Source organism: Tachysurus vachellii, chromosome 12 (genome assembly GCF_030014155.1).
Source record: "Tachysurus vachellii isolate PV-2020 chromosome 12, HZAU_Pvac_v1, whole genome shotgun sequence".
Classification (NCBI taxonomy): Eukaryota; Metazoa; Chordata; class Actinopteri; order Siluriformes; family Bagridae; genus Tachysurus; species Tachysurus vachellii.
Genome location: NC_083471.1, coordinates 977058 through 1001821, shown reverse-complemented (window position 1 = coordinate 1001821; position 24764 = coordinate 977058). Strand labels below are relative to the sequence as shown.

Below are 24764 nucleotides of genomic sequence, written 5' to 3'. Positions count from 1 at the left end.
ACATAATACTGTCTTAGCATCTCTCCCTAACAATATTAACACAAAATGCAAAATTATTTGTGGCTGGCTATCCTACTAATATAAGATATATTATACTCGGAACATTAGTTAATAATAGTTATCACATTTAATGTTTACTTAAAAAAGTCTATAGATGCTTTATACTATAGAATATGCTTAATACCACTGAACTCTTAATTTGGGAAAACTGTGGGAAATGTCATTTAAGTTAAACATTATTTTGACAACTTGTGTTGTAGTGAGAAATGTTTTAAACTATAATCATTGAATTCTACATAAACAAATATGGGGGCTGCTCCAACTGGAGAGAGTTTAGTGAAAGGGATGTTAACACATAAGGACACAGCACAGACCTTGTCAATGGCCTTGCTCATCAGTTCTGTAGCTGGTCTATAGTTGCTGTGTATTCTTACAGTTTCCTGTTTACAAAAGCAAATGTAGAAATCCTGTTAGATTAAATAGATTAAAAGTAGGTTCAGCCATCACTTTCAAGCCAAGTCAATTCAAGAAGCTTTTATTGTCACTTCAAACATATATAGCTGTTGCAGTACACAGTGAAATGAGACAATGTTTCTCCAGGATCATGAAGCTACATTAAACATCACAGAGCTGAGGACTTAAGTAAGTTAGTCCTAGACATATAAAGTGCATCTGTGCAATCTGCTGCAAACAGTTCATGACAAAAGACAAAAAGACAGTGCAGGATAAAAGACAGTGCAAACAATACAAGACATTACACAAAAGACAATACACAAAGGGAGCACCGACCAGTGTAAATACTGTATGCTCTATATTGCATGTGCAGAAGTACTAAAATGAACACTAGTATTATGGCAGCAGTTATATGAGGTATTGTAATGTATTGTGCCAAACAGCAATCGACTGAAATGTGAAAGACAGCATGTGTAAAGAGCAAAAACTGTGTGAAAAACAGCATGTAATCAGTTTGATATGGTGGTGCTGTAGACATGGATGTATATTGGAAGAATGTGTATTTTGTGTGGCTCAGTGCAGTCGATACGCTTGATGTGTGTGTGTGTGTGTGTATTGTGCTCGGTAAACTTCAGCTCAGTTATGAAGAATCTGATGGAAAAAAACTGTTACACAGTCTGGTCGTGAGGGCCCAAACGCTTCGGTACCTTTTCCCAGATGTCAGGAGGGTGAAGGGTGTGTGCGTGAGGGGTGTGTAGGGTCATCCATAATACTGTTGGCTCAGCGTGTGGTGTAACTGTCCATGACAGAGGTAAGAGAGACTCCACATTTTTTTTTGGGCTTCATTCTCTTGCCCAGTAGCATACAGATGGACTCAAACAGGGTTAAGGCAGTTAGAGACTGGTCAAACCTGGATAACAGAAAGCATCTCCAGCACTTCTTGGGGTTTGTTAACTTTTAGCACAAGTTCAGCAGGGGCTTCAGCACTGACGCAGACCAGCAGTTTATTGTAGAAGTGGATGCATCTGACTGTCTCAGCGATCCACCAAAGACAACCGGCTCTATCCCTGTGCTTTCTTCACAAGGCACCTCAGTCCGGGTGAATGGAAATATCCTATAGGTGAACGGGAACTCTTGCCCATCAAGTTGGGCCTGGAGGAATGGCAGCACTGGTTGGAGGGTGCTGGGCAGGCCTTTCTAGTGTGGATGGACCACTGGAATCTTGAATGTCTTTGCTCGGCCAAGCATCTGAATTCCAAGCAATCCCGTTGGGGTCTTTTCTTTGGATGTTTTAATTTTATCCTGTCCTACTGCCCAGGATCCCAGAATGCCAAGCTGGACACTCTATCTTGGCAATTCACCATGGAGGATGATGGAGAACCCATTGTGGAACATATACTTCCTTCCTCCGTCATGGTCCAAGCCCTTCACCTTGATATTGAAAGGAGGGTCCAGCAGGCCACCTCCAGTCTTCCGGTTCCAGAGGGCTGTCCAGAGGGAAGGTTGTTCGTTCCAGAATGTCTACACTCCCAAGTCCTCCAATGGTGTCATGGCTCTCCCCTATTCTGTCACCCTGGCTCTGCCCAGACCTTGTCAGTCCTCCAGCAGCGCGTCTGGTGGCCTAAGGTAAAGAAGTATATGCAGGAGTTTGTGGCGGCATGTCCTGTCTGCGCTCAGCATAAGACACCCCGGGGCCCCCCAGGCGGCTTGCTCAGTCCTCTTCCTTTTCCCATGCGGCCCTGGTCTCACGTCTCCATAGACTCATGCTCCAGCATGTCTTTTGCCTGCATGGCCTCCCACACAACATTGTATCTGATCGGGGTCCTCAGTTCACCTCTAATCTCTGGACAGAGTTTTGCCAGCTCCTGCGGGGTCACCATCAGTCTAACGGACAAACCAGGCACAGACCCTACTGCTCCCAAAGCGCCAGAGGTGGTGGGCGAGCAGTAGGGGAAGCCTACCTGAAAAAGGCATCATGTTTCCTTCTTAGCCTGTGTGCAGGTGGCCTGTGGACTGAAGTCAGAAAGGGGTCGTCTAGACAAAAAGTGGTCTAGCGGATTCAGATTTGGTGACAGAGAAGGCCTCTGAAGAACAAGGAACTCAGTGTCATGTTCACAAAAAAAAAACCTGCTCTGAAATGATTGCTTAGTGACATAGTGCATTATCATGCAGAAAGTAGATGACTGATAAGTATTGATTTAAAGTGTAACATTGCACACATTACAGCACCTCCACCAGCCTATACTGAGTAGGAAGGTTGGGTTCATAGATTCCACTGATGCTACCATTTATGTGCATCAGCAGAAATTCATGGTTCATCAGGTTTTCCAGTGTTCACCTGTTACGGTCCAGTCTTGCAGAGCTTGTTCCACTGCATGTGAAGATTTCTGTTTCTGGCTGACATAACTGTCAGTATCATCTTTTCCCCATACTGATTGTTGATGTGAACTTTATCTTAAGTTGATGGCCTTATATGCATTATTTTCTGACATTGCACTGTTGCCACATGATTGGTCAATTAGACACATTTATGAATGAGGAGGTTATAAGAGTTCCTAACAAAGTGATCAGTGAATGCATGCTTGACTGGCTCTGTGTTCTGTAACACAACTTCAGGTTCTTTACAGCTGTTACAATCATGTCAGAACTATTAAACTAGCTCTATAAACTATTTGTTGCTTACTTTGTGACTTGACTGGTAAGTAACCTTACCATCTCTATAGAAATATTGCTGTATTTGTTATTTTCACCAAAATATGCTTGATGTAATTCCACATTGTTCAGAATATTTCCCCTTTGTTCCTATTGGCTTACCATCTCCCAGGTGGGCATATTGGCAGACTGTTTAGCAAATATAACTTACTGTAGTGTAGGGAAGCAAACATAAATGTTCTGTGGGGAAGTGAGAATCATTTCTTACATGGCTATTTGAGACTGCACATTAAAGACAAGTCATTTTCCCCTCCAGATGCTTTTAACAGATTCATGTTAAAGGATGCCAGAAGCTCAAAATTTATCTTTACCAGAAGAAGTACATTTGGAGGAGCACTGTTTTCCTGATTCAAATTTCTCTTGTTTGAAAGCGTCTTACCATGTGACAACTAAAACCGTGTTATATTTTATACTGGTGTTTGCAATGACCATTACAGTTCTAGGGAACTCTGTGGTGATCGTCTCCATAGCTCATTTTAAACAGCTTCACACACCAACAAATATTTTGGTGATGTCTCTAGCTATGGTGGATCTGCTTCTGGGAATCACAGTCATGCCATTCAGCATGATAAGGTCTGTGGATGGCTGCTGGTACTATGGTGAAGAATTGTGCTTTTTACACTCTAGTTTTGACATGTGTCTTACTGGTGCATCAATTTTTCACCTGATTTCTATTGCAATTGATCGATATCAAGCTGTGTGCTATCCACTTCAGTACCCTACGAGAGTGACTATACCTGTTGCATGGTTTATGGCAGTTTTGAGTTGGACTGCATCTGTTGTTTATTCTTATACACTCCTGTGTTCAAAAGCAAATTTGGAAAAATTAGATGATTATATTGTGTCAATAAGTTGCCTGGGATATTGTGGCCTTTTGTTCAATGCACTATGGGCAGCACTGGATGCATGTATGTGTTTCTTTTTACCATGCTGTGTTATGTTTTGTCTGTACACACAAATATTTTTTATTTCCAAAAAACATGCAAGAAAAATTGACAGTGTGAAGCAGGGCAGAAATGATATGAACTTAATCAAGTTTTCACAAAGAGTGAAACATGAGAACAAGGCAGCAAAAACTCTGGGGATTGTTGTAGGTGCCTTCATTTGTTGCTGGATGCCATATTTCCTCAGTTCCCTACTTGATCCTTTTATTAATTTTGCCACCCCTTTAGTTCTTTATGATGTCTTTGTCTGGTTGGGTTATATTAATTCCACTTTAAATCCTATCATATATGGGCTTTTTTATCCATGGTTCAGGAAAACGTTATATCTTATTGTTACACTAAAGATATTTGGTTCTAATTCTTCTCATATGAAACTGTATGCATAAACATAAACATGGATAAATGCTTATTATTAGATGTAGGTTTTTTTTATTTTACTTTGCATTTTCTGAAGCCTTTTCTGCTTACAAATGTGTATTATTGATCCCAAAATATACCCTTGTGCCAGAAAACATAATTTAGTTTAATCAACTCGAAATTGTCTGTTGTTAGTTTGGAAGGTTTCAAATGATCATCTGTCATTTCTGATTTCTACACAGCTATTGTCTGCATACATGTTACTTACATTAAAATGCATCTATTGCAATATGGTCTCAAACTTTTTTATGAATAGAATTGAAATCTTAATAAAAGCTCAGCACAATGACTTTTCAATGGTGAGAATGGGGATACAAATTCACATTCAAATTCAAATTTATTTGTATAGCGCTTTTTACAATGGACGTTGTCTCAAAGCAGCTTTACAGAACATAAACATAGAACAAAAAGATTAATATAAAGATTAATATAATACAAAAGTTCAAGATTAATATTAAATGTGTTTGTATTGATCACCAATGAACAAGTCTGAGGTGACTGAGGTTACTGTGGCAAGGAAAAACTCCCTTAGATGGAATAGGAAGAATCCTTGAGAGAAACCAGACTCAAAAGGGACCCTGATTCTAATTTGGGTGACAATGGATATTATAAATTAAAGATTATAAATACACAGTCCGACAAATGTTGTCTTGATGAGGAGGTTGTGGTCCTCAAGGACCACATGGAGTTGACATCTCCTCTTAGTATGTCAGAATATTTTGTGATGCAAAGTCCAACTGGAGCTGGTACATCTTTGTAGATGCCTCAGGATCCTCACATGGTTGACCTCATCTCAACGAAAGTCCAAAATCTTCATGACATGGAAGACAATCAGCACTAGTACTATTTCAGGATGCCCCGGGATGTGTAGAAAAAATGAAGAGGAATTAGCATAACTGTTGTTCTTAATATTAGCAAACACTAGATGATAACGTGAATGTGATCAGATGTACTAAAGCACAATATGGGATGTATTATGTGTATGCCTGACTAAAGAGATATGTTTGTAATCTACATTTAATCTGGGAAAGTGTGTCTGAGCACCAAACACTATCAAGAAGACTATTCCAAAGTTTGGAATATATTTCATATTCTGGAAAATACCAGACGTCCTGAGTTTTGTGATCTCACAGAGCGTGAAGGACTGTAACGTGTTAGAAGACTAGTTAGATATATGGGAGCTAAACCATTAAGAGCCTTGTACGTAAGTAGCATCAGTTTGTAATCAATTCTAAACTTAACAGGTAGCCAGTGTAGAGATGATAAAATTGGGGTTATATGATCATACTTTCTTGTCCTAGTGAGAACTCTGGTAGCTGTATTTTGGACTAACTGTAGAGTATTTATTAAAGATGCAGGACAACCACCTAGTAATGCATTACAATAGTCCATTCTGGAGGTCATGAAAGCATGAACTAGCTTCTCAGCATCAGAGACAGACAGGATGTTTCTCAGCTTGGCAATATTTCTAAGTTGGAAGAAGACTGTGTTTGTAATATGGTGATATGATTTTAAAAACAAGTTACTGTCTAATAAACACCCAGGTCTTTCACTGTTGAGCTACTAGTAACAGAACATCCCTCTAAATGGAAGTTGAAGTGTGAGAACTTCTGTGTACTGGTTTTTGGACCGATAATTAATATTTCTGTCTTATCAGAGTTTAACAACAGAAAATTACAGTTCATCAAATTGTTTATCTCTTTAACACACTCAGTTAATTTAGACAATTTAGCTATTTCATCTGGTGAGATATATAACTGGGTATCATCAGCATAACAGTGGAAACTAATCCCATGCCTTCTAACGATGTTCCGTAATGGAAGCATGTATATTGAAAAAAGCAGAGGTCCTAGAACTGACTCTTAAGGGACCCCATAATTAACTGGCAATAAACTGGAGGATTCACCATTTAAATCTACAAAATGGTATCGATCAGACAGGTAGGATCTAAACCAACTTAAAGCCTGTCCATGAATACCTGTGTAATTTTGTAAGCGATCTATAAGAATCTTGTGATCTACTGTATAGTGTCGAATGCAGCACTAAGGTCAAGTAGAACTAAAAGTGACATGCAGTCTTTGTCTGAAGCTAAGAACAAGTCATTTGTAACTTTAACAAGTGCAGTTTCTGTGCTTTGACGGGGCCTGAAACCTGACTGAAACTCTTTGAAGATATTGTTCTCCTGTAAGAAGGAGCTCAGTTGAACATGCACAACCTTTTCTAGTATTTTAGACATAAATGGCAGATGTGAAATAGGTCTGTAATTTGATAGTTCATTAGGATCTGAAGAAGTTAAAAGCAAGGTCCGTGACGTCGCCCGGTATGGCACAACCGGGGCCCCACCCTGGAGCCAGGCCCGGGGTTGGGGCTCGCATGCGAGTGCCTGGTGGCCGGGTCTTACCCCACGTGGCCCGGCCGGGCTCAGCCTGAAGGATCGACGTGGGGCCGATCTCCTGTGGGCCCACCACCTCTAGGAGGAACTGTAAGGGGCTGGTGCAGTGTGGATTGGGTGGCAGTCGAAGGCGGGGGCCTCAGCGACCCAATCCCTGGACACGGAATCTGGCTCTAGGGACATGGAACATCACCTCGCTGGGGGGGAAGGAGCCTGAGCTGGTGCGGGAGGTTGAGAGATATCGACAAGAGATAGTTGGGCTCGCCTCCACAGCTTGGGCTCTGGAACCCAACTCCTTGAGAGAGGCTGGACTCTTTACTGCTCTGGAGTTGCCCACGGTGAGTGGCGGTGGGCTGGTGTGGGCTTGCTTATAGCCCCCCAGCTCAGCCGCCATGTGTTGGAGTTCACCCTGGTGAACAAGAGGGTCGTTTCCGTGAGCCTTCGGGTTGGGGATAGGTCTCTCACTGTCATTTGTGCTTACAGGCCAAATGGCAGTGTAGAGTACCCAACCTTCTTGGCGTCTCTGGGAGGGGTGCTGGAAAGTGCTCTGACCGGGGACTCCGTGGTTCTACTGGGGGACTTCAACGCTCACGTGGGCAGTGACAGTGACACCTGGAGAGGCGTGATTAGGAGGATGGGGTCCGGGGCCCTCTGCTAAGGGCTGTCCGGTCCCTATATGACCGGAGCAGGAGTTTAGTCCGCTTTGCCGGCAGTAAGTCAGACTTGTTCCCGGTGCATGTTGGACTCCGGCAGGGCTGCCCTTTCTCACCGGTCCTGTTCATTATTTATATGGACAGGATTTCTAGGCGCAGTCGGGGGCCGGAGGGAGTCCGGTTTGGGGGCCACAGGATTTCATCTCTGCTTTTTGCAGATGATGTTGTCCTGTTGGCTTCATCAAATCACGACCTTCAGAGTGCACTGGGACGGTTTGCAGCCGAGTGTGAAACGGCGGGGATGAGAATCAGCACCTCCAAGTTCGAGGCCATGGTTCTCAGCCGGAAAAGGGTGGATTGTCTCCTTCAGGTCGGTGGAGAGCTCCTGCCTCAAGTGGAGGAGTTTAAGAATCTTGGGGTCTTGTTCACGAGTGAGGGAAGGACGGAGCGGGAGATCGACAGGCGGATCGGTATGTCCTCTGCAGTGATGCGGTCGATATACCGGTCTGTTGTGGTGAAGAAAGAGCTGAGCTGCAAGGCGAAGCTCTCTATTTACCAGTCGATTTACATTCCTACCCTCACCTATGGTCATGAGCTTTGGGTCATGACCGAAAGGACAAGATCACGGATACAGGCAGCCGAAATGAGTTTCCTCCATAGGGTGGCTGGGCGCTCCCTTAGAGATATGATGAGGAGCTCGGCCACTCGGGAGGAGCTCAAAGTAGACCCGTTGCTCCTCCACATTGAGAGGAGTCAGCTGAAGTGGCTCGCTCATCTGTTCCGGATGCCTCCTGGACGCCTCCCTGGGGAGGTGTTCCGGGCATGTCCAACCGGGAGGAGGCCCCGGGGAAGACCTAGGACACGCTGGAGGGACTATGTCTCTTGGCTAGCCTGGGAACGCCTTGGTATTCCCCCGGAAGAGCTGGAGGAAGTGTCTGGGGAGAGGGAAGTCTGGGCATCCCTGCTTAGACTGCTTCCCCGCGACCCGGTCCCGGATAAGCGGCAGAAGATGGATGGATGGATTAGGATCTCAATTAGGTTTCTTAATGAGGGGCCTAATAACTGCCAAATTGAAAGATTTAGGGATGTAACCTAAGGAGCGAGGAGTTAATAATATTAAGACAGAGATGGGGGACTCGAGTCATATGACTTGACTCAAGTCGGACTTAAGTCGCAAGTTTGAGACTTGAGACTTGCTTGACAAATATTAAAAAAAGACTCGACTTGACTTTGACTTGACATTCATGACTTGAGACTTGACTCGGACTTGAGTTAAATGACTCGAAATAACTTGTTTTTTGTTTTTGTTTTATCTTTTTTGTCTATTTTGTTTTTAAATCTGTTTTTAAACGCACGCAAGAGCGTAATCTAACCACGTGACGCAGCAGGCAAGCAGAGGGAGCGCGTGCACTAACTAATAAACCTTAACAGTCGTGACGAAACATGGCGCTACATCAAAAATAATTAAGTTCGGGTACTGGGATTTTGTGCAAGATGAGAAGAGAAGAACAGCAGTATGCGACCACATCGCTCACATTTGAATGACAAATTTCTATCAAATTAAATTTTTTGTAAGCGCCATGTAGTGTAAATGGTTGGTCACCGTTTATGTGGAAATGTCAGCTTTTTTGCAGTAGCACTTATAATTGGTCTTCAGTGTTAGGCTTTGAGTGAAAAGCTTATGGATCGTTTATGGGGATGCACATATATATAAAAAACATAAATATAAAAAACTTCAGAGTTGCAAGCAGAGCCATATTCTTGTCTAGCATGCACACGCGCACACATTCAATTTAAAGGGATAGTTCACCCAAAAATAAAAAAAATTCTTTTATAATTTTCTCGCCCTCATGATGGTACAAACCTGTATAAATTTCTTTGTTCTGATGAACACGGAGGAAGATATTTTAAGGAATGTTTATAACTAAACCATTCATGAGCCCCATTCACTTCCATAGTATTCTTTTTTTCACTATGGAAGTGAATGGGGTTCATGAATGGTTTGGTTATAAACAGTCCTCAAAATATCTACATGTGTGTTCATCAAAACAAAGAAATTTATACAGGTTTGTAACATCATGAGGGTGAGAAAATGATGACAGAATTTTCATTTTTAGGAACGTTTTATTTATTTAGTTTCATTTTAACTATCCCTTTAATTAATAAATTACACTCACTCCAATCATCTCTCTCTCTCTCAAGGATTGTGGGATTCAATAATTTACGTTTTTTTGGTTGACATGATTGATTGTTGTTGTTATTCTGTTGTTAAAAAGGAAGGATCTAATTTAAGGATGTGTTCATGTCCCATTAAAAGGGAATGCCTGTTCAAAAAATGCCATTTGGTTGCATAGAAACCATTGTACTTTTATATATCTACTTTTCCATGGTCTTCTGCCATGTTTGAGGCATATTGAAACTTTTCATGCTTTTATGTTGGCCTTATTTCAGTTACATTTACATCTTATTCTTTGTAGTTTTGATTTTTATTCATTTTTAGATTTTTATTGTATTTACAACTCACCTGTATGTGGACACCTTTTAAAAATAAATGCATATAATCATTTTTGTTGCAAATAAAACTCATAGTTCATAAATACTGTAGATTTAACTTTGTTTAATATATACATTTAGTTAAATCATCAAACATCTGTATGACTTGCCAGTGACTTGCTTGACTCAAGCTACGACTTGACTTGACTTGCTTGACATAAAGCAGTGACTTGACTTGACTTGACTTGACTCTCACAAAAAATGACTCGGACTTGCTTGAGACTTGAAGGTTAAGACTTGAGACTTACTTGTGACTTGCACATGTGTGACTTACTCCCACCTCTGTATTAAGAAGAGGCTCACCAGCTTTATGTAACACTTCTTTCAGTAATTTAGTTGGAATGGGGTCTAGTGAACAAGTTGTTGGTTTAGCTGTAGCAATAAGTTTATCTAACTCTTCCTGTCCTGTACTTGTAAAGCACTGTAGCACTCTCATATATTGAACATCAACTATTTTGTTCCTGATACTTTAATTTTATCAGTGAAGAATCTCAAGTCCTCACTACTGAACTGTGATGGAATAGTGTGTTCAGGTATCAAATTGTTTATTAATCTAGCCACTGTGCTGAATAGAAACCTGGGATTGTTTTGGTTATTTTCTATGAGTTTTCTCAGGTGCTCAGCCCAAGCAGCTTTTAGGGCCTGTCTACAGCTGGACATACTGTTCTTATGCGCAATTCTAAAAACAAAGGAGTTTTACAAAGGTAATTTTAAAAATGAAGAGAGGGAATCACCCTCACAAATACATTTAAATCAAGCACAGGTAAGAGAAGGGCATTATTAACTCTCTTAGACCCTAAAATGACTTCTTTCTTATATGCAGGTGCTCTTGAAGGTTAAAGCCATTAAGATAAAAGTAAAAAGACACATAGACAGTGTTAATATTAACTGTAAAACATACATATGTGATGTCCCTAATGTGCCTAATTAAAAAAGATAAAGATTTTTTTGATTATATTAGATCTCAATTATTCCAATCAAAAGTCATTTCTAGCATTTTCTGAATTTATTACACTTGCTTTCGGTTACATTTGCAAATATAAAATATAGATTACATTTATGGGGTATGTAATTAAGTACAATTAAGTATGTTTTTTTTAGTTTGCGGAATTAAGAATAATAGTTATTTCTTTATGATTTGCATTTGTTTTTCTAAGATCAATGAAAAGTGTGGTGGTAATATGTAATTTTTATTTTGTCACTATATTACATATAACACTTATTAATAAACATAAAACCTAAGACACAACATATATAAACATAACCCTAACCCTAATCCTAACCCTAACAAAGTGATCAGTGAGTGCATGCTTGACAGGCTCTATGTTCTGTAGCATAACTTCAGGTTGTTTCAGCTGTTACAATAATGGCAGAATTATTAAACTAGCTCTAATTATTAACTATTTGTTGCTTACAATTGATGCTTAGCACCATTGTTATTCCACTTGTGTTTCCCCTTTGTTCCTATTGGCTTACCATTTCCCAGGTGGGCATATTGGCAGACTGTTTAGCAAATATAACTTAGTGTAGGGAAGCAAAAATAAATCTTCTGTGGGGAAGTGAGAATCATTTCTTACATGGCTATTTGAGACTGCACATTAAAGACAAGTCATTTTCCCCTCCAGATGCTTTTAACAGATTCATGTTAAAGGATGACAGAAGCTCAAAATTTATCTTTACTAGAAGAAGTACATTTGGAGGAGCACTGTTTTCCTGATTCAAATTTCTCTTGTTTGAAAGCAACTTACCATGTGACAACTAAAACCGTGTTATATTTTATACTGGTGTTTGCAATGACCATTACAGTTCTAGGGAACTCTGTGGTGATCGTCTCCATAGCTCATTTTAAACAGCTTCACACACCAACAAATATTTTGGTGATGTCTCTAGCTATGGTGGATCTGCTTCTGGGAATCACAGTCATGCCATTCAGCATGATAAGGTCTGTGGATGGCTGCTGGTACTATGGTGAAGAATTGTGCTTTTTACACTCTAGTTTTGACATGTGTCTTACTACTGCATCAATTTTTCACCTGATTTCTATTGCAATTGATCGATATCAAGCTGTGTGCTATCCACTTCAGTACCCTACGAGAGTGACTAAACCTGTTGCATGGTTTATGGCAGTTTTGAGTTGGACTGCATCTGTTGTTTATTCTTATGCACTCCTGTGTTCAAAAGCAAATTTGGAAAAATTAGATGATTATATTTTGTCAATAAGTTGCCTGGGATATTGTGGCCTTTTGTTCAATGCACTATGGGCAGCACTGGATGCATGTATATGTTTCTTTTTACCATGCTGTGTTATGTTTTGTCTGTACACACAAATATTTTTTATTTCCAAGAAACATGCAAGAAAAATTGACAGTGTGAAGCAGGGCAGAAATGATATGAACTTAATCAAGTTTTCACAAAGAGTGAAACATGAGAACAAGGCAGCAAAAACTCTAGGGATTGTTGTAGGTGCCTTCATTTGTTGCTGGATGCCATTTTTCCTTACATCTCTACTTGATCCTTTTATTAATTTTGCCACCCCTATATTACTTTTTGATGTCTTTGTCTGGTTGGGTTATATTAATTCCACTTTAAACCCTATCATATATGGGCTTTTTTATCCATGGTTCAGAAAAACGTTATATCTTATTGTTACGCTAAAGATATTTGGTTCTAATTCTTCTCACATGAAACTGTATGCTTCATGACTGCAATTTATTTATAGATTAAAATATATATTTGATACAACAAAAGGGATTACTTTTTAATGCAATATGCCACATTATTTAAAAATCCCTTTGAATTGATAGAAAGTTTATCAAGTTATGGTTTAATTCCAGGCTTTCACTGGGTAAATGCTTATTATTAAATGCAGTTTTTTTTCTTTTGTCTTTGCATTTTCTGAAGCCTTTTCACCTTACAAATGTGTATCATTGATCCCAAAATATACCAATGTGCCAGAAAACATAATTTAGTTTACTCAATTTGAGATTGTCTGTTGTTAGTTAGGAAGGTTTCAAATGATCGTCTGTCATTTCTGATTTTTACACAGCTATTGTCTGCATACGTTACTTACACTAAAATTCACCTATTGCAGCATGGTCTGTCAATCTTATTTATGAATGGAATTGAAATATTAATAAAAACTCAGCAAAGTGATTTTACAATGGTGAGAATGGGGAGTTTTTCAATGGTAATTTTAAAAATGAATAGATGGAATCACCCTCTCAAGTACTTTCAAATCAAGCACAGGTAAGAGAAGGGAGTATGGATGGCCTACTCAATGCTTTAGTATGGACAGCCTGCCAACACTGCTATATGTTAGCACAAATATCCAATTTAGCCGATCCCTAATATACAGCACTGGGTTAAGTTAGGGCTTGTGGTAAGCAGTATTTGAAATAAGTCATAAACACTTTGCTGTAAAGATTTTCCCTGGTTATAAATAACTCCCAAATATATACATCATTAAACTTCCTAGGAACAAAAAATCATCAAATCTTACAGAAGAATCTGTGATGTTCTACAAAAGTCAGATAATTTCCTTTCCTACTGATTTGGGTTTATGCTTTAAGTTATATAAAAAGTTCTTGCAGTTATTGTATAAGAGAAGAAATGTTTGAATGCAGTTATTTGTGTTAAATGATGCTCTCCTTACACTTGAATGATAAAAATATATGCAATGATAACAATTAGGGACATGGCAGACATAATATACCAACATCATTACAGATGAAGAGTGGAAAGCAACACGTGAACTACAGAGCTTGATATGATTCCAGCTATATCTGAGAGGTCAGTACTGATTAAAGTTAAAAGGATAGAACTACTATGACAGAGTGAATGACAATTCTGTCTGTCCTCAAGTATTCTACAGTATATTAAGTTGGGTTGCAATAAATTGAAAGAAAAAGATCCCATTCTGATCAATCACTAAGGGGCTTTTTGCACCTGGTCACTTCATGTGTTTTCTGTAATCGGATAGCTATCCGATCGTAAAAAGACCAGGGGTCTCATTTATAAAACTGTGCATAGGATCCCTACTAAAAGTTTACGTACGCCCAAAAGCCAAAAATGGCGTACACCAAAAAAAATTCCGATTTATAAAACCGTGCGTACGCACTCCTCTAAGCAATGTTCCCTTTATAAATCACAGATCACCCACAGATGTGCGTACGTGAACCAGCCTCAAATCCTGCCCTGTACATTTTTAACCATAAATAGTCAATGCAAATCACTGCGTGGGCACGAGAGTGGACCTCGTTATAATGAGTTTCCTCTGCGCTCTGCGGGTTTAAAAATGGGGTGAGGAGCCAGCGTCTCAGGGGGTAACCACTGTCGCCTGCAGGTTATAATTATATTAAAAACAAAATTGTTACAGTTTCTACTTTTTAATATTGTTAAAATCACCAAGAAGCCAGCCATCACGCACTGCGCCTGCATTTAGTCTGTTCCCTACACTGCTATGTGTCAAGATAAAGGAATCATGTGTTGAACCAGGCCAGCGTGCCACAATGTTTGTGAGGGTCATGTTGGAGTCTGTAATGAGTCTGTCTGTGTTTCTGCCCTGTTTCTGTCTGCTGTCTTTCCCTGTTGTTAATTGTTTGCTCCGCCCACTCATTGGTTACCATGGACATTAATTGAACTCCATCTCTCCTTCAGGTGTGTTGTCTTTGTCTCTGATTGTCTCTGCTTTGTCATTGTTTCCTGTCAGTTATATATACTCTGTTTGCTCACTTCCCTGTTGCTAGTCGTTGTCTATATGTTTGTGTTCCTGTTTCCCGTTAGCTCTGTGTGTTGCCTACTTTTTCCTGTCTGTTTTCTGTTTCTTGACTTAGTTTATTAAAACGTTTAAAAACTGCATTTGGATCCTCACTCGCCTTTGTCCTGCATCGTGAAAGAGTCACATATGATTTGCACATTAATAGAATGCACATGCTTTCTATTAACATAAGCAAATTCATTTACAGATGGTGCCCTTATAGCAACATGAGCGCAGTCAATTGCGCCGATTACATTTGGGAAACCAGACATTGTTGCAAATTGCATTTTAATTTCGGCCTGTTCTCGCATAGTGTAGGGGAACCTGATGTATCGACTACCCATATTAAGTATACCATTCAAAACGACAGATATTATGGCACTCAGGGACGGCTGTGATATACCAGACCTATAGGGTGAGATGATAGATTCCAATAGAATTATTTCATATACAAAAAGGTCTTAGACACAAAGTTGAGGATTACTTATAGTTTTTTTTATATAAATAATTTACCTGTCTGGAAACAGCCGGGAGCCAAGAACCCCAGAGTGGTGAGGACTGGGATGGCATGGTTCCGGCATGTTGCCCTCTCTAATACTGGACCCAATCCAGCACGTAGATCTAAGAGCACGGCTCTAGGGATTAGCCAGTCATCATCATGGACCCTGAAAACTCGTTCTCTCCTTATTCTGCCATTGGCATAATCCTCCAATAGTGCCAGCAGTGCCATCATGAAGCATTATATACCTGGGTCACCGGAGGATTTATATGTTTCTAGCAATTAGACTGATTGTTAACACCTTGACAAAATCACAGAATTAATTTGTGGGCGAAAATTTAAGATGAAAATGTTATAGTGAACACACTTCTTCATGACGGTTTTGTAATGAACACCATAATAGTTAGGACCGATGATGAGTAGCGATTGTGCTTCATGACTGTATTTGCAGACTTTGACATTTTATGATATATGTATATTAAAGAAAATATTTCGTTTTTACACTGTGCTCGGCAGTTCTCTAATAAATGGGTAGTTCATGCTATTCTGTATCACATGTACTGTAGTCGCGTCATCTCCTCCTGCGCTCCCGTTGTGGACAATGTGACTGTAAGGCAGCGCTGATTATTCATTCATTCATTCATCTTCTACCGCTTATCCGAACTACTCGGGTCACGGGGAGCCTGTGCCTATCCTCAGGCGTCATTGGGCATCAAGGCAGGATACACCCTGGACGGAGTAGCGCTGATTATTATTATTATTATTTTATTTTTAATACATTTTGAATTACGTTTGGATTTTACTAGATGTATATAGCCTAAAACAATCAGCACAAATAACACTGTTGGATTTAATCTTCATGATAATGTGGATATAACGTATGAAATGGAGTGAAAATTAAATGTCATTAATTCTTATAATCGTTCTTCTCACATGTATTTTCTACAATCTAACTTCAGTTCACGACCTCACCATCTGTGTCGCCAATTCCCTTTGTCTCCAGAATGTGTGTACGCACGTCTCAAAGTTTGCTTAAAGGTGTGCACGTTCTCCTGTCAAGTTTGTTTTTTATAGATCACAACCTTTGCGCGAAAACTTGCGTACGCACGCTTTATAAATGAGACCCCAGGTCTAAATGCTCTCTGAAACATTTTCGAGAAGGATATAAATCTGATCATTCAAACCACTTCAGGAGGTGTTCTGGGATGCAGGCCCTAAGTTTCCATAACTTTGTTAGTATTACCCTGATTATTACCTATAAAAGAGTAATAGAGAAAAAAGAGCCCCTTTGAATGTCTCTGAGAAACTACATGCTGTTAGTTCAGCCAAACTGTCTTCCGTTCTTATCCTCCTTGACCTTTCAGCATTGTTTGAAACGGTCAACCACAAGACTCTCTTGTCCACCCTCAGGAGTCTTGGGATTTGCGGATCAGCTTGGGAATGGTTCGCTTCCTACCTGGAAGGATGCTCATATCAAGTAACATGGAGGGGAGTGACATCTGCTCCACGCAGACTCTCCACTGGTGTCCCACAGGGCTCGGTACTTGGTCCTCTTCTTTTCACCCTGTATACTCACTCTCTTGGTGAAGTTATTTCCTCACATGGGTTCTCTTACCACTGTTATGCTGATGATACACAACTTATCTTCTCTTTCCCACCCTCAGATACCACAGCTTCTGATTGGATCTCAGAATGTCTGGCAGAAATTTCATCATGGATGACTGCTCATCAGTTAAAGATCAATCCTAGCAAAACTGAACTGCTGTTCATCCCAGGTGATTCATCCCCAGGTCATGAACTTGTAATGTTCCTGCACAACGATCTGATCTCCCCTTCAGCCACAGCTCACAACCTTGGGGTAACCATGGACAATCAACTGTCCTTTTCCTCTCATGTTGCTAATGTGACTCGCTCATGTCGCTTTCTTCTCTACAACATTAGAAGGATTCGGCCATTTTTGTCCACACAGGCTGCTCAGGTACTTGTTCAGTCTCTTGTAATTTATAGACTGGATTACTGCAACAGACTGCTGGCAGGTCTACCTATGAACGCAATCTGTCCTCTGCAAATGATCCAAAAAGCAGCTGCACGGCTTGTTTTCAACCTGCCAAAGTTCTCGCATACCACCCCGCTGCTGCGATCCCTCCACTGGCTTCCGGTAGCTGCACGCATCAGATTCAAAACACTGATGCTGGCCTACAAAGCCAAAAATGGACCAGCTCCCTCTTACCTCAAAGCCCTCACCACTCCTCGCACTGCACCCCGCACCCTCCGATCTACCAGCACTGCTCGACTGGTCCCACCATCTCTCAGGGTAAGAGGCAAGTATACTACAAGACTTCCCCTAGAGGTCCGGACAGGTGAGTCACTGGCTATTTTCAAGTGGCGTTTGAAGACCTACTTATTCAGGAAACACTTCAACTAGCACTTCTTTCCTTATCTTTTGCATTTAAAAAACAACAACAACAAAAAAAAAAGACACACAACCTTTGACACTTTTTCACTGTAATTTTGAGCAAATGTTTTACTCATGATATCTTAAGTATGTAACCTAGTGAGCCAGCATTAATGTATTCAATGTTAGAGATTTAAGCACTTATGTACGTCGCTCTGGATAAGGGCGTCTGTCAAATGCTCTAAATGTAAATGTAAATGTATAAAATAATATTTATTTCTGTCTATCTACAGTATTATATTGGCTACATATTTGCATTTGCTTATTTTTTATCTATAAAGTTGCTTATACCTAGGTTTAATCCACGATTGTTTAAAAAAATAGTCAAGGGTATATTTGCATAACACATACAGAATTTTAGTTCCCTGTTGTACAAACTGGATATTTTCTATTGGACTACTGCCTCCCAGGTGGTCTCAATTCTCAGCCAGAAAGTGAATATAACTCATGGCATCAGTCATAGTAAGAATAATTTAAAACTTGAACTGTTGGGACCTGCATGTCTGTTTGTGTTTTTAATTATATTTAAATCTTCAGGTAAAAGGATGCCAGAAATTCTGAATTCATCTTTACTACAAGAAGCAGATTTGGAGGAATACTGTTTTCCTGGTTCAAATCTCTCTTGTTTGAAGGCTTCTTACCACAAAGCAATTCAAACTGCGGTATACCTTTTCCTGCTCTTCGCAATTACTATTACCATTCTAGGGAATTCCGTGGTCATCATCTCTATAGCTCATTTCAAACAACTTCACACACCTACAAACATTTTGGTGATGTCTTTGGCACTGGCAGATCTGCTTTTGGGAGTCATCATCATGCCATTCAGCATGATCAGGTCTGTTGATGGCTGCTGGTACTTCAGTGAAGAATTCTGCCTTTGGCATACTAGTTTTGATGCTTTCCTCTCAAATGCATCAGCCTTCCACTTGATTTGTATTGCAATAGATCGATATCAAGCTGTGTGCTTTCCACTTCAGTACCCTACAAGAGTAACTATGCCTGTTGCATGGCTTATGGTAACTATAAGTTGGATTTCAGCTGCAGTGTATTCGTTTGGTCTCCTGATTTCAAAAGCCAATGTGGAAAATTTAGATGAATACATTGCATCTATCTATTGCCTGGGATATTGCAACATTTTGTTCAATGCACTATGGTCTGTCCTGGATACATGTTTAGCTTTCATGTTGCCTTTATTTGTTATGATTTTTCTTTATGCTAAAATATTTTTCATTTCAAAAAAACATGCAAGAAAATTTGATGGTGCAAAGCAGATGAAAAATGATGTGACCAAGTTCTCACAAAAAGCAAAACACGAGAACAAAGCAGCAAAAACTCTTGGTATTGTGGTAGGTGCATTTAATTTATGCTGGATGCCATTTTACATTAATTCTCTCCTTGATCCTTATATAAATTTTTCTACTCCTTTAGTACTTTTTGATATTTTTACTTGGTTAGGTTACATTAATTCAGCTCTAAATCCCATCATATACGGTCTTTTTTATCCATGGTTTAGGAAAACACTATATCTCATGATTACACTAAAAATATTTGCTCCAAATTCTTCTGACATAAAAGTGTATGCAGGTTAAAAGCAAAATTATTATTATTATTATTATTATTATTATTATTATTATTATTATTATTATTATTATCAGCACATTTTAATCCATATATTAGCCTTGATGACATTTCTTAAAACTTTAATGTCACTTTAAAAACAATAGTATTTATCAAGAAAAAACAGAAAGAATAAGCATGTGTATCTGTATATGTAGGTGTGTCTCTTACAGAAGAAATACACTGTCAGTCAGGTTTAGGAACACATGAAATCTATTACATTTGAATCAATATTGACTATTAAAACTATAAATTCAAAGAATATTAAAAAAATTCCGTTACTAATTGTCTTAGACCCTAATTTGAATCTAAGTGCTTTCTTATAAGCAGGTGCTCTTGAAGGTTAAAGCCATTAAGATTATAAGTAAAAAGACACATAGACAGTGTTAATATTAACTGTAAAACATAGATATGTGATGTCCCTAATGTGCCTAATTAAAAAGATAAAGATTTTTCTGATTATATTAGATCTCAATTATTCCAATCAAAAGTCATGTCTAGCATTTATTGAATTTATTACACTTACTTTTGGATAAATTTTCAAATTTAAAATATAGATTACATATATGGGGTATGTAAATACTTGTTTGGTAATGAGCAATAAGTAGCAATTAAGTATGTTTTTTTAGTTTGAGGAATTATGAATAATACAGTTATTTCTTTATGATTTGCATTTGATTTTCTAAGATCAATGAAAAGTGGGATGGTAATATGTCATTTGTATTTTTTCACTATATTAGGTACTGTATAACACAAACATAATATGTGGCACAATAAATTTACACGATTCTCCTAGAGATGATGAAACTTTGATAAAAAAAAATATATATATATTGCTTGATTGCAAAACTTAAACTAAAAGTTTAACCACATTACTGATTGAAACTCTACAATAAATATTGTATGCTAATGTAAAACCTGACAACATATTTAAATGAAGGGCCTGTATTCAAATAAGCAACCATGACCGAACAAGAAAATCCAATAAATAAGCAAAAAGATTGTAAAATCACTGTGCTGAGTTTCTATTATTTCATTTCCATTCATAAATAAGATTGACAGAGCATGCTGCAATAGATGAATTTTCATGTAAGTAACGTATGCAGACAATAGCTGTGTAGAAATCAGAAATGACAAACAATCATTTTCTTTTATTTTTTCTTTGCATATTCTGAAGCCTTTTCACCTTACAAATGTGTATTATTGATCCCAAAATATACCAATGTGCCAGAAAACATAATTTAGTTTACTCAATTTGAGATTGTCTGTTGTTAGTTAGGAATGTTTCAAATGATCGTTTGTCATTTCTGATTTTTACATAGCTATTGTCTTCATACGTTACTTACACTAAAATTCATCTATTGCAGCATGGTCTGTCAATCTTATTTATGAATGGAATTGAAATATTAATAAAAACTCAGCACAGTGACTTTACAATGGTGAGAATGGGGAGTTTTCAAAGGTAATTTTAAAAATGAATAGATGGAATCACCCTCTCAAATACTTTCAAATCAAGCACAGGTAAGAGAAGGGGGTATGGATGGCCTACCGAATGCTTGAGTATGGACAGCCTGCCAACACTGCTATATGTTAGCACAAATATCCTGTTTAGCCGATCCCAAATATACAGCACTAGGTTAAGTTAGGGCTTGTGGTAAGCAGTATTTGAAAAAAGTCATAAACACTTTGCTGTAAAGATTTTCCCTGGTTATAAATAACTCCCAAATATATACATCATTAAACTTCCTAGGAACAAAATAGCATTGAATCTTACAGAAGAATCTGTGATCTTCTACAAAAGTCAGATAATTTCCTTTCCTACTGATTTGGGTTTATGCTTTAAGTTATATAAAAAGTTCTTATAGTTATTGTATAAGAGAAGAAATGTTTGAATGCAATTAGTTATGTTAAATGATGCTCTACTTACACTTGAATGATATAAATATATGCAATGATAACAATTAGGGACATGGCAGACATAATATACCAACATCATCACAGATGAAGAGAGTGGAAAGCAACACATGAACTACAGAGCTTGATATGATTCCAGCTATATCTGGGATATCAGTACTCATTAAAGTTAAAAGGGTAGAACTACTATGACAGAGTGAATGACAGTTCTGTCTGTCCTCAAGTATTCTACAATATATTAAGTTGGGTTTCAATACAATGAAAGAAAAAGATCCCATTCTGACCAATCTCTATGTTTTCATAATAGTGTTAGTATTACCCTGATTATTACCTATTATTACCTATAAAATAATATTTATTTCTGTCTATCTATTACATTGGCCACATATTTGCATTTTCTTATTTTTTTATCTATAAAGTTGCTTATACCTAGTTTTAATCCACGATTGTTTAAAAAAAATAGACAAGGATATATTTGCATGACATTACATATGGAATCTTAGTTCCCTGTTGAACAAACTGGATATTTTCTATTGGACTACTGCATCCCAGGTGGTCTCGATTCTCAGCCAGAAAGTGAATATAACTCATGGCATTAGTCATAGTAAGAATAATTTAAAACTTGAACTGTTGGGACCTGCATGTCTGTTTGTGTTTTTAATTATTTTTAAATCTTCAGGTAAAAAGATGTCAGAAATTCTGAATTCACCTTTACTACAAGAAGCAGATTTGGAGGAATACTGTTTTCCTGGTTCAAATGTCTCTTGTTTGAAGGCTTCTTACCACAAAGCAATTCAAACTGCGGTATACCTTTTCCTGCTCTTCGCAATTACTATTACCATTCTAGGGAATTCCGTGGTCATCATCTCTATAGCTCATTTCAAACAACTTCACACACCTACAAACATTTTGGTGATGTCTTTGGCACTGGCAGATCTACTTTTGGGAGTCATCATCATGCCATTCAGCATGATCAGGTCTGTTGATGGCTGCTGGTACTTCAGTGAAGAATTCTGCCTTTGGCATTCTAGTTTTGATGTTTTCCTCTGTACTGCATCAGCCTTCCACTTGATTTGTATTGCAATAGATCGATATCAAGCTGTGTGCTTTCCACTTCAGTACCCTACAAGAGTAACTATGCCTGTTGCATGGCTTATGGTAGCTATAAGTTGGATTTCAGCTGCAGTGTATTCGTTTGGTCTCCTGATTTCAAAAGCCAATGTGGAAAATTTAGACGAATACATTGCATCTAACTATTGCCTGGGATATTGCAACATTTTGTTCAATGCACTATGGTCTGTTCTGGATACATGTATAGCTTTCATGTTGCCTTTACTTGTTATGATTTTTCTTTATGCTAAAATATTTCTCATTTCAAAAAAACATGCAAGAAAATTTGATGGTGCAAAGCAGATGAAAAATGATGTGACCAAGTTCTCACAAAAAGCAAAACACGAGAACAAAGCAGCAAAAACTCTTGGTATTGTGGTAGGTGCATTTAATTTATGCTGGATGCCATTTTACATTAATTCTCTCCTTGATCCTTATATAAATTTTTCTACTCCTTTAGTACTTTTTGATATTTTTATTTGGTTAGGTTACATTAATTCAGCTCTAAATCCCATCATATACGGCCTTTTTTATCCATGGTTTAGGAAAACACTATATCTCATGATTACACTAAAAATATTTGCTCCAAATTCTTCTGACATAAAAGTGTATGCAGGTTGAAAGCAAAATCATATTATTATTATTATCAGCACATTTTAATCATTATATTAGCCTTTGACATTTCTTAAAACTTTGTCACTTTAAAAACAATAGTATTTATCAAGAAAAAAACAGAATGAGTTAGCATGTGTATCTGTATATGTACAGTAGGTGTGTCCGTTACAGAAGAAAACACTGTCAGTCAGGTTAAGGAACACATGAAATCTATTACATTTGAATCAATATTGACTATTAAAACTATTTAACCAAAGAAAACTTAAAAAAATCCATTATTAACTCTCTTACACCCTAATGTGATTCTAAGTGCTTTCTTATAAGCAGGTGCTCTTGAAGGTTAAAACCATTAAGATTATAAGTAAAAAGACACATAGACAGTGTCAACATTAACTGTAAAACATACAGTACATATGTGATGTCCCTAATGTGCCTAATTAAAAAGATTTTTCTGATTATATTAGATCTCAATTATTCCAATCTAAAGTAATTTTTAGCATTTATTGAATTAATTACACTTGCTTTTGGTTACATTTGCAAATAGAAAATATAGATTACATACATGGGGTATGTAAATAAGTACAATTAGGTATTTTTTTTTTAGTTTGTGGAATGAAGAATAATACAGTTATTTCTTTATGATTTGCATTTGTTTTTCTAAGATCAGTGAAAAGTGGGATAGTAATATGTCATTTTTTTTCACTATATTACATAATATAAACATAATATGTGGCACAATAAATTTACATAATTCTTCTAGATTATAAAACTTTGATAAAAAAATTTATATTGCTTAATTGCAATACTTAAAGTAAAAGATTAACTCCATTACTGATTGAAACTCTACAAAAAATTTTTTGCTAATGTAAAACGTGACAGCATATTTCAATAAAGGGCCTGTATTTAAAGAAGCAACCATGACCGAACAAGCAAATCCAGTAAATAAGCAAAAAGATTTTAGAAATAGTACACATTTAATTAGCTTTAATTACTATTTAATATCCACACATAAATTTACTATCTTTTTGTTGATCATGGCCATAATTTTTTGTGACTGGACAAAGAGGTGGTTAGTGGGACTTTGGAGAACAACGGTCAGTGCCAGAGGCTGGCAGAGAAAAGTAATAGTGGATTGTAGAGACGAGCAGGAGAAGATGATGTGTGTGTGTTACATCATTAGAGCAAAAATATCAGAGGCTGATTACATGTCTGTTTACATTACAGCTGACAGTCAATAAAAATGGCATTAATTCAGTGTCTTATGATTCCTATTTATCCAATGACAAGTTTAGTTATTCTACACCATGTTACTATCAGCTATTCCTAAACACTACTATCAAGCAATCAATCAATCAATCAATTTTTATTTATAGAGCACCTTACAACTACCAAAAGGAGCACAAGGTGCTTTCCAGTAAACCAATAAAATAAAATAAAATATAAGAACACAATGTGCATAAAATAGCAGTTGAATCAGAGGCTACATGTTAAAAGCTTGTATGAATAAATGAGTTTTCAACTGTGATTTAAAAAACTCAGCACAGTGATGCACCGTAAGTGTGCTGGAAGTGCGTTCCACAGTTTTGGTCCCTGGACGGCAAATGACCGGCCTCCAAACTTTTTATACCTATACTTGGAAGTGACCAGAGAGGTATGTCCAGAGGAGCGGCGAGA

At 37.9% G+C, this 24764-nt stretch overlaps 4 protein-coding genes across 4 annotated transcripts; all 4 read left to right on the top strand.

Annotated features, from left to right (window-relative positions):
* Positions 1 to 3448: 3448 nt before the first annotated feature.
* Positions 3449 to 4495, top strand: LOC132854902 (trace amine-associated receptor 13c-like). Its single transcript, XM_060883562.1, has one exon. It carries the CDS (start codon positions 3449 to 3451, stop codon positions 4493 to 4495), a length of 1047 nt encoding a protein of 348 aa, XP_060739545.1.
* Positions 4496 to 11776: 7281 nt separating this feature from the next.
* On the top strand, positions 11777 to 12826 carry LOC132854963 (trace amine-associated receptor 13c-like). The gene has a single exon (XM_060883646.1). It carries the CDS (start codon positions 11777 to 11779, stop codon positions 12824 to 12826), a length of 1050 nt encoding a protein of 349 aa, XP_060739629.1.
* Positions 12827 to 18379: 5553 nt separating this feature from the next.
* Positions 18380 to 19423, top strand: LOC132854945 (trace amine-associated receptor 13c-like). The gene has a single exon (XM_060883621.1). The coding sequence runs from the start codon at positions 18380 to 18382 to the stop codon at positions 19421 to 19423; it is 1044 nt and encodes a 347-aa protein (XP_060739604.1).
* A 2629-nt stretch (positions 19424 to 22052) lies between these two features.
* On the top strand, positions 22053 to 23096 carry LOC132854944 (trace amine-associated receptor 13c-like). Its single transcript, XM_060883620.1, has one exon. The coding sequence runs from the start codon at positions 22053 to 22055 to the stop codon at positions 23094 to 23096; it is 1044 nt and encodes a 347-aa protein (XP_060739603.1).
* Positions 23097 to 24764: the final 1668 nt, after the last annotated feature.